At 40.1% G+C, this 11,061-nt stretch overlaps 2 protein-coding genes across 2 annotated transcripts; both read left to right on the top strand.

Annotated features, from left to right (window-relative positions):
* The first annotated feature begins 457 nt into the window (after window positions 1-457).
* LOC114287860 (uncharacterized) lies at window positions 458-1,458 on the top strand. Its single transcript, XM_082881366.1, has 2 exons — window positions 458-583; window positions 682-1,458. The coding sequence occupies exons 1-2, from the start codon at window positions 458-460 to the stop codon at window positions 1,456-1,458; spliced, it is 903 nt and encodes a 300-aa protein (XP_082737492.1).
* A 757-nt stretch (window positions 1,459-2,215) lies between these two features.
* LOC145794851 (uncharacterized) lies at window positions 2,216-3,424 on the top strand. The gene is made up of 5 exons (XM_082877196.1): window positions 2,216-2,414; window positions 2,516-2,653; window positions 2,736-2,848; window positions 2,952-3,021; window positions 3,118-3,424. The coding sequence occupies exons 1-5, from the start codon at window positions 2,304-2,306 to the stop codon at window positions 3,226-3,228; spliced, it is 543 nt and encodes a 180-aa protein (XP_082733322.1). The 5' UTR covers window positions 2,216-2,303; the 3' UTR covers window positions 3,229-3,424.
* Window positions 3,425-11,061: the final 7,637 nt, after the last annotated feature.

Raw genomic sequence — 11,061 nt, 5'->3', positions numbered from 1 at the left:
GACAGCATCCTCAACAAAATCAGTATGCTATGTACGTTCCACTGCAAAATTGAGAATAATGAATGTCATTGTTACTGAATATAGTTCATTTCTGTGGGAAGAACAACTTAATTATGGTGTGCCCTTTAATGTCCACAGCTGTTGTACCTTGATTGTGTTTGTCTGAGCTCGACTACGACGCGGTCCACACCTCGGCTTCATGATTGGGGTGATACCCAAATACGGGAGACGCTGCGACGTATTAGAAGGAAGCAAAATTTCCCAACAATTGCGATAAGCACTCCTACCACTGTGCACATTTCACACCATCGACCCACTTGTCTTCAACATACAATGTCAGACTTCATTTATGCGTTTCTATGATTAGATGGAGTTTGATTACAGTAACGCCGATGATGCTGACATGGATGCATGCCATGTCGAGAACCAACAAACAGGATAGTACAATGAAGTCCGTATGAGCAATTTGGAGTCCGACATTCGTGAACTGAAGGAAATGATGAAACAAGTTCTCCACAACCAAACAGATTTAATGGAGATGTTGCGACATTTCGAAGGCAAGCAAGTTGTTCGCAATGACAAGGTAATCTATCCAAGCATTACGCAATTTTCACACAGTTGAGCCACATCATTTGAAGATGGTTTGTAAGACTAAGTTCACGAATGTGTATGTATAATTAGGTGGAAGGCAATGATGTGTGTATCATTAACCTCTCCTCCAATGTTGCTCAACTGAAGGAAATGCTGAAGCAACTGCTTCAACGTTTCAGTTTGGGCTGCAACGAACCGTTCACTGAACAAACCAATTTACGTGAACTGAAGCAAATGCTACACCACCTCATCGAAGGTATATTCTCTACACCGCAACCGGCAGGCGTGGCCAAACAGGGTGTGGACCCTGCTGTTGGAGTCGAGGCGCATGAGGATGGCGTGGTCAAACCATCGGACGAAGTTAACCCAATGGAGTGTAATATTTCAGATGTACAAGGGGTGGATCACCAACAACATATTTTGAAGGGAACCTTGGCAAGGGACAAAAGTCATTTGCATGATGGGCACAAGCTGAACATCGAAGAAGGTGGGGACAACAACAAGAAGGGAGGCCTTCAGTCAGGGGAAACATATGAAACTGAAGATAAATACAGTCCTGACCTTCAGTCAGTGGGCGTGAAGAACGTGGCGTGCGATGTGCATACTTCTCCTACTAAGCTTGGCAAACCATTGGGAGCAACTGGAATCGTTAGAGGAAGTGCAAAGGGAAGACGAAAAGGAAAAGGAAAAGGAAAAGGAAAAATGTGCGGAAGTGGAGTAAAAGCCACTGAGGTCGGGGATATACAATTGTGCATCGATAGCAAAACAAATAGTGGAGTTGACGACAGCAGTTCACCTGTGGATGTTGATGGTGTGGACAACGTGAACAAGGTACAAATACTGCCTTTAATGCCCCACAAGTTGTGAATACCCAATTCATGCCCACATCAATAATGTGAATCAGTAATTTTACAATCATCTGTGTTGTATTGTACTAGTTGTCAAAGAATTGCATGTTTGCAGTTATGACTGCTGCCATATGTTAGTACACATTTCTAACAAACTCCGCACCAAACATCACAAGTTGGGAAAACTCTGAGGCTCACAGTTTTTACATCATTTCACTTTTTTTTTTATGACTACAGACCTTGTAATATAAGCTTCAATATTTTTATGAAATGTGTACTGTTAGTTGGCTGTTTATTTTTGTAGGACTCGTTGACGATGTTGGACAGCGAAGGGTTGTTATCGGCGGAGGAACAAAAACTTCTTCACTATGTATTTGACGATAGCAAAAATGAAATGTATTGTTTCATTTACTACTTGCAAATTTTCAATGACAGTCCACTGTGAAATAACTATCGTTCTAAGGATCATTTATTGCTTGTAGGGACATTGTTGTTTCCATGAATCTTCATGGACGGGCATGTGAAGTTGGCACCCGGCGTGACATGCGCACGCTCAAACCAGGGTCGTGGCTATCCGACACTGTAAGTGTTGGCTGCACAAATATGAATCTGCGTTTTTCAGTACCCCTAACTCAGAAACCTTTCTAATCAACTTGCCTTGTGTCTTGCATACAATGTTCCAGCCAATCAACTTGGTGGTGGTGCAATTGACTAATCGACAGAGGGATTTACACAATGACGGGAGGCACACTAATTGGTTCTTTCCCGTATATCTGTCGGTAAGTAAGTGTTTAAAGCTACGTTGTGTATTGTGTATGACATATTTTGACAAATGTTTCCGTCAATGACCTTTACGCATTACACATGCAGACTATGATTCTAAATAAAGATATGCAACCTCTGGACCATGAACATATCGTCACATCATTTTTCGGACATGACAGATACACTGGTGCGATTGATGCATGCCAGAGGGTAATATCAATGTTCATCCCGTTATATTAAAACGAAAATATGAAAGCCATTACATGTTTGCATGGCCTCTAAACAAGGTCTGCCGTTGTGTTTTCGTGTAGATTTACATGCCTTTCAATTACAGAGGAGTGCATTGGTTGTGCGTTAAAATTGATATGGTGGACCGTGTAGCCTACCTATTCGACTCAGTCCCATCCAACCGACCGAACAAAAGGAAGCTAAATGCAGCTAAAATTTTGGTATGTCCTTCTGGTGCATTTCTGAACACTACAAAAAACTTGAACATCCTTTACGTAAACCAACTTCAACCTTGTGGAACAGGTTGAAACTATGCACGACTTGCTGCAACTACACTTTGGAAATGATTATGTTACAGACGTGCGTAGCTACCACCGCTGCATGTTAGACGAGAGGCCAGTACAACAACTGGACGAGTAATCCACAATCCCTCCATCACATTAATGTCTAAGCTGCATGACTGACTTAACGAACCTATTACGTATTGACGACAACTTTAATGTGAAATTATTTTTGTAGCACGTTTGACTGTGGGATGTTCGTCATCAAATTCATGCAGCAACCTGATTTAAGCCCCGGTCCACACAAGGTACATTCTACCGCTTAATTTCCATTTGTCAATCAAATCCTTCCTCGTACGTCCTCCAATTTTAACTTATTTGTCTTACGATTTTTGTGGACAAAGTTCGCTCCCTCTGTGCGTCATAAGTTGTTGGTTGACATCGTTATGGATGTCAATAATGCAAAGATCGCAGAGTACCGGGAGTGCCTTCATATGAGCAATGCCACAAGCTAGGCCAGTGATGGGAATGGGCTGCCAGTACGCCAGTAATTTGGGTGGCAATAGGACTTTAACTAATTTTTTATTCTTTGATTTCAATATGGATGTTAATTATGGGTCCCCAGTATTGTTTTTGCTGGACGATGTAAATATGGACCAACTGTAAACATGGATCAAACATGTCGATGTAAACATGGATCAAACATGTCGATGTGGCTACTGACTTAGTACTATTTTGTTTACGCATGTTTCTTGTTCGGATGAATACGACTGTAACTGTATATAATTTACGGCTGCTTTTGTTACCGAAGTTAATTTATAATTTAATTACAAAAAAGGGAAAATTAATTTTCAAAAATGAAAGAAACCACATTATGAATGAAAACTCAATACTCTTCGTAGGTAAGTTATATATCAGCCCATTAGCACATATGACTCCAGCCAAAAAAAAACTTTCATGGCTTACAGGGAAGGATAAAAAAAAATAAATCAAATCTACATATCTGCTGCATCATCAGCAGCGTCTTCTGAAGAGTTGTCCGTACTGTCTGACTGACTGTCCTCATCCATTGTCTTATCAGACTTCGCTTCGTCCGCCGCCAATTTGTCATCGGTCAGCCAATCAACGTTCTGCTTGATAGCGCCGACTTGCCGCTCCAAACTTGACAACCGTGTGTCCACTTCATTCAGCCTTTCGTAGATAGCTTGCAACTGCTGGAATACAGGAGCAACATGAGCTTCAACAATAGCTTCAATCTTGTTCGAATCGGACATTTTGTAGGAATATGTGTATGGTTTATTTTACTGACTACTTTTTTAAAAGAATGTACAGATTCATAATATTACACAACACTATGCTGTAAGTATTTGTAATATATGGTACATGACTTGTATGTTTGCAGAAGACCTCATGCATTGTGACATACATCGTATTAATTTCTCAAACTGGCCGAATTCATCTTGCAAAAATTCGTTCCTTCTTGCATGCACCAAGTCATCCGTTCAGTACCCCTGATCGTCCATTATTTGGCATTTCCAACACACATGCATTGTACCTTCCATTAGTACTATCCCACTGTCATTGATTTCCACACCCACAGTTCATCATACAATCACATTCGTCATTTGTATTTGTGCTCCAACCCAATTACATGTCTACTCATCCATAAAGGTTAGCAAAATTGCTCTTATCAGATACATATGCCGTTCCAATTGCACCGAACCTTTAAATGCAATACCCGCAGTCATTAAGTTGCTTTTACGCAGTTTGGGTAGTTGTTGCCACCAAACAACAATAAGTGTGTTCACGTCTTTAAACCTACCACCAACGTATTAATGACTATGGGTTGAAGGTAATTTAACATTTACAACCAACCACAAAAAAGTTTGCAACCAGTGTTGTTTCCTTTGCATTTGGGTTTGTTTTTGCGTCCATATATTCTTCGTGAACCTGCGAAAACAAAGTTGGACTCAATCAAGAAGCTTTACACCTATGGATGCACACCACGGTAAACGTGGTCGTGGACAATCACTTGCAACGGCTGGCAGCTCCCGACCGAAGTCACCAGAATTGGATTATGCAGGTGGGTATATCGATTCCTTCGGTGATCGACATTTCTTTGAAACAGGGTTCCTACTGTAGAGTTTTGAACCTCTACGGGATTACAACTGCACCCCAATACAAGATGCTTGCCTGGGGAAGTATTTTGGAATTCCAGTTTCACTGTTTGCCAAACAAGTTCAGTGTGAACACCACTGTCGATGTGCTTTTCTGAAGGTCACAAAAGCCCGATCGGTTGAAATGCAGCGGCAATTCCCTCATGTCAGCGACTCCCAACTTAGGCATCGTTTGCAAAGTGAGGTTGATCAAATGACTCGTCGACTTATTAGGAACTCACAGATAGAGGACGCAAAGGCAGAGTCGAAGATACATGGATCGAACCCGGCATCTGCGATAAAGGCTATAATGGAGGATCCTGCACTGGTGTCGGACCCTGACCTTTCAGATTACTCAGACTCCGAAGTTGTTGATTTGAGCGAGGATTAGCAGACCTGGACATGTGTATGACATAGTAAGCGTAGTCTTGTAAGATGGCATCGTCGCGTGAAAATAAACGACTTAGAAACTAACAGACCGTCATACTCTGCTAACCATTGCAACGGTGCATGCGTTAACATCTTCATCATGTCCACTTTGTTGAAGGTATTTTTTTGGGTCACCGTCCTCGACTAAAAGCTGTCTTATGATTTTTGTTGGTACGATGACAAGGTAATTTTTTTGTAATGTTAATGACCGATATCAGAAACTATCATTAACCTACGTTTTGTTGATTACTTCATGTTTGTGAATCGTTCAATATGGACAACAAGGTTTAAGTGTCGGAATCATTGACTGGAATCACAAGCTGTAATTGCAAACAAAAATTGTGCACAACCAGCCAACGGTCTCATACACTCTTAACATCAATATGGGCACAAAATGTTTTGTTTTTTCAAACACGACGGTTGTGTGGAAGCATACCCCATGGGGTCAACCTGTGCATTAGCAATTTTTCTCCCATTGTGCATTGTTATGAACTAATCAGCTCCCCTTCAAACAAAAAATATACAATAGACCATGCAGAAATAGAGTATTGATATTCATTAATGAAGAAGTCAGCACGATGGTGAAGAAATGTACCACGCATCCTATATCTGCTTTCAACTTGCTAACAGATAATAGTTGAGGCCACAGATAAGTGACAAACAGATACTAGTTGACAGATAACAGATTTGCCAAATCTGTTAATTACAAACAAACCTGCAACACATAACAGAAGTTGTTCATTACAACCAAAATTGATGCACCCAGATAAGAGAACCTGCAACAGATAACAGGCCACAGATAAGTGACAATGCACTGAAAAAATTCAGTCATCCACAAAGCATCCACAAAATTCATCCACAGAGCATCCACAAAAATGAATCCACATACCATCCACAAAATTCGTCCACAGATCTGCCAAATAGCATCCACAAAGCTCTTACAATGACACCAATGTTTCCCAAAATTCATTACAGACTAACATTATAAGTCACATCATAATAACTTATAAAATTCATTTCGTACATTCATTCCATAATAAAATTCATTCCACAAAGCTATTAAGTTACATAAGTTACATCATAATAAAATTCATTCCATAAACATTACTTACATAATGAAGTACAATATAACAAAAACTGGTACAAACTTCCATTCAATTTCCCAAAATACAAAGAAGTACGAAAGTTACATGATCAAGTACAAAATGATAGAAGGGCTGTGCTACATCCCCCGAATTTGGGGGCCCCTAATCCCCCGAAAAATCAGAACAAGGCAAAAAAAAAAACATGCCCAAAACAACGTTGCTTTGGGCATTAGGGGGATTAGGGGGGGCATTTTTAGGGGGACAAATCATTTCTCAATGATAGAAAATAGGAAAATGATTTGTCCCCCAAAAAATGCCCCCCCTAATCCCCCTAATGCCCCAAACGACGTCGTTTTGGGCAAATTTTATTTTTTTTTTCCCTTTTTTTTTTCCCTTGGTTTGAAATTTAGGGGGATTAGGGGGCCAAAAATTAGGGGCATGTAGCAAGGCCCTAGAAAAAATAATGAAATACACCATCGCTTTGATAATATTTTCTATCCTTTCAAGCCTTCGACCATGGTCATTTCCCAAGTCATGAAGCCTCGTCCTTACATCGTTGAAGTGTTCTACTGTTAAAGCATCACCAGCTCTAGTGTTGGAAGGGATTGTGGACATAACGCCTTCATCATCTTCAGCCACGAAGTTGAAGTAATTGCAATGGGGAGTGGGAGTGGTACTCTACAATGCATGACAATCAATTAGTTGAATACGACAAATATTACTGTGACTACTAAAGGATTAAAATTTCCAATACATACTTACATATTTTGATGGGCAAACAAAGCACAAATGCCCTTCATTTCCATTCTTATTGTTCTGACAATACGTATGGCATCGGTTCTTCCACAATTGCACAGCCTCGTTTGTAATCTTATGTTGCTAATGTTAGAAGAAGAAGCCATTTTTTAAATCCGCATACATGAGAAATTTGTAGTGGTCTGCTATGCTTCTGTTTGATGGGTTTAATAGCAGGTCTAGCTTAATTTGAGGGATAGAGTGTGTCTTTACTGAAAACATCTATTTGTTCAAACTGCCATGTTTAATAGCATTTGCACAGAGGTTACACAGACTAAACTGTTAATAGCATTTGAACAAACATCGCAGCTCAATGTACACACATAGCATTTTGAAACTGAACAAATACAGCAGTTTCAAACATAGCATTTGTGATTAATTACACACATGTTACACACATAGCATTTTCAATCTGAACAAACATGGCAGTTTTACAAACATATCAGGTCAATGTCAAGTAAATTATCAATCACACATGTTAAACAACTATTATCAACAAATCATGCTGAAGTGAAATGATTAGGGGCAGATTGTTGGAGACTGTGATTCAGTAGTTATCAAACTGAAATAGTTATCAACAAATGACACATGTGATTTTCAACAAAGCACACTGAAATACTTATCAACAAATCAGTAATAGTTATGAACATTTAAGTTCCGTTTGATAATAGTTATCAATGTTGATAATAGTTAATTCAAGTCACGCAGCTAACACATTAGTTGATAGCAGTTCATTACAACAATTCATGCGTGATTGACAACAAATTCAGCAAAATCACATTATCAATCACACATTGAAAATTACACAACTATATGCATTCGTTCAACTAATTATCAATCTGCATAATCATACTATGTTCTACAAAGATGTGATCCTTTCATTTTATGTTGGATCAATTTCTGCGTATTCATACTACGTTCTGCAAAATTTATACTTTAACTCTAAAAGGTAAATGCATAAATGTTCGTCACAATATGTGCCGCATTTTTCAAGCATACCATTTATCTATCTGCATAACAGTAATTTTCAAATATATTTTGTGAATCACAACCCTAACTTTTTTATTTCAGCGTTTGGAGGACGAACCTGGTTCATCTATGGCCTGAAAGCCCACGTTATCGTCAACAAATTCCTTCTCTACAGCCGATGATGGTCGCGGTCGAGCTATGGTTCGCGAAGCAGAGAAAATGAGTGCTACAGCGGTGGGTTGGGTTTACGAGTGGGTGGCCGTCGGGAGTGGTCGCCGGTGAGGCTGGGTTCGGTGGAGGAGGAGTGAGTGTGACAGTGAGGGGGAGTGAGAATGAGATTGAGGTGTATACTCTGTATAACCTGTATAGCAGAGCGGGAAAACGGAAATTTATGTTTGGTTTGCATTTGGGAGACGAGTTTTAAAGAAAAAAATTTCTAAAAAATTGTTTGGTTTGAGTTTTTGTAAAAAAAAATTCAAAATCACTTTCTCTCACTTACATATCAATCAATCACTTTTTCTCTCTCCTCTCTCCTTTCCAATCACTTTTTCTCTCACACACATCTACTCAAATTCTCCCAAAATATCAAATCATCCCAAACTCCCAAAAAAACAACTCTCCCAAAATACACAACCATTGTTAACATAAATTTCAGAACATAAACCTTACACTTTTGATCATTTACCATGTGTATTATCAAGAAATCAAGACAAAATGACATACCTGAATCTATTGATGAACGGTTAAACGGAAGCATGATTATCAATGAACTCTTTGTTATTGATTATGTTATTGCCTTCTAATCATTTCCCCTTTGGTGCCTTATGTTTTTCCTTGAGAGGATTTAGAAAATAAAATGGCAGTGTTCTTCTTTTTTCACCTTTTTCACTTGGGAAGGAATAGGGACCATAACCTTTTAAAGGTTGTAATTGGTTTTCAAAACTGAAAGGTTGTGGAAGTTCAAAAGGAATGAAAACCAACTTTAACCATTATTGGTTTTAATTTCTATTTATTGGTTTTCAAAACTGAAAGGTTGTGGAACTTCAAAAGGAATGAAAACCAATTTTAACCAATATGTTTTAATTTCTATTTCTGCCTCTCATAGAAATAGAAATTATACAACTAGTATCTACACATTAGGTCCATAACACATATACCCTTAAGCCTATTAACTAAATTGAATCACTTAAATTGTAAGCTTCTTATAAATGATAACACCACATTTAATTATGTGGTCCCATTGAGACATTATCTAACAATCTCCCACTGGACCACATATGTATCCTGAAAAATGTGCTTAACTTTAGTGAGCTCAGAAATTTGTTATCATAACTTGAGGGTATCCAAACAATCTTGTCCATTAACTATATTAATACAGGATCAAAGCGGTCTTCATTACATCAATCGTAACTCGACCCACCAATGGTCACGTATACTAATACAGCTAAATGACATAGATCAATCATGGATGCGTAGCATGGAAATTACATGTGATGTGATCCATACATGCCTATTTCCAACTGGTCCTACTTAACTTTATTGAGATCAATACTTCACAATACGTAACAGAGCGTAATAAACAGAATATTTCATTTCTGCAGAAATTAATCAAATTACATAGATAAAACTCAAGGCTGACATAAAGCAGTAATATAAATACAAACTCCCACTAAACCAGAATGTTCTCAAATAGAACAACACCCATCTGAGCAGTGTGCTCATGAAAGACCTTGGGTGGTAGTCCCTTCGTAAGTGGATCCGCTATCATGGAGTTTGTCCCAATGTGCTCTATGGAAATCTGTCCACTCTGCACTCTTTCTTTTACAACTAGGAACTTGATATCAATATGCTTTGATTTTGTCGAGCTCCTGTTGTTATTTAAAAGAACAAACCCAAAAAAATTTTAAACTCTCTCCCCAAATTTTTTTTCAAAAGCAACTCTCCCAAAAACAAACCAAACAGTCTTCATTTTAATTTTTAGTCCATAAGCCAAAAAATCACTAACAAAAGACAGAATGAATTAAGACTGGGACTCCCTTTCCCCGTACAAGGATCCTCTCCTTGCAAGCCCCTCCTTGTGCCCGTCCTTGCAGAGCCTTCGGGCCTACTTTTAGGCCCAATTTTGATAATCCAAACCGTTCATATTTTATGATTTATTCAGTATATCATACCTGTAAAAAATCAAGTTGATTTATTCACTCTCTCTGCTTCCAAGTCCCTATGGAGCCTCCCTTTCTCCTCCCCTGCCTTGGCGCGCTCGCCCTCCAATTCCCTCTGGAGATCGCCCACTCTGCTATCCACCTCGTCCTTCTGCCTGACCAGCTCCTCATTATTGCTCATAGCCTCTTCATGTCGCTCGACCGCGGCGGCACAGGCTCTTTGGGCCTCGTCGAACTTCTTCTGCTCGCCAGCAAGTTGGAACTCGAGCGACACAACCTGGCGGCGTGTGTCCTCCAGCTCCGCCTGAACCGTTTGCAGCTTAGTGTGGGCACTCTCCCAACTTGCACTCTTCTCCTTCAACTTTGCAAGCTGGGCCTTAGCCTCATCTGCCTTGAGTTTGGCACCCCCCGCCTTCTTCAGCAAGGCCCCTGCTAAGGTGGTTACCTCCATTTGAGCGGAGTATAACCCCCTTAGCAGCTCAGCCTCGTTGAATCTGGAGGCCGAGCGCAAGGCTGCCTCTTCTACAATCCCTACAAGGCGATCTGCCCCTGCTCTGGCTGGGCCTTCTTCTCCCTCCAGCCGCCCTGCGGTCCCACCGACTCCTCCTTCTTAAGGTACAAGACCCCCCTGAGGCTGTCCCTCACTCCTTGGCCCAGGGCCAACAGCCTCATCCTCCACTTGCCTTTCAGGGACGACCTTTGCGCCCCCTACGGCGATCGCCGCCACCACTGGCACCACCTCCATGACCTTTGAG

Source organism: Camellia sinensis, chromosome 7 (assembly GCF_055761805.1).
Source record: "Camellia sinensis isolate YWXY chromosome 7, ASM5576180v1, whole genome shotgun sequence".
Lineage (NCBI taxonomy): Eukaryota > Viridiplantae > Streptophyta > Magnoliopsida > Ericales > Theaceae > Camellia > Camellia sinensis.
This window is presented reverse-complemented; position numbering and strand designations above follow the sequence as displayed.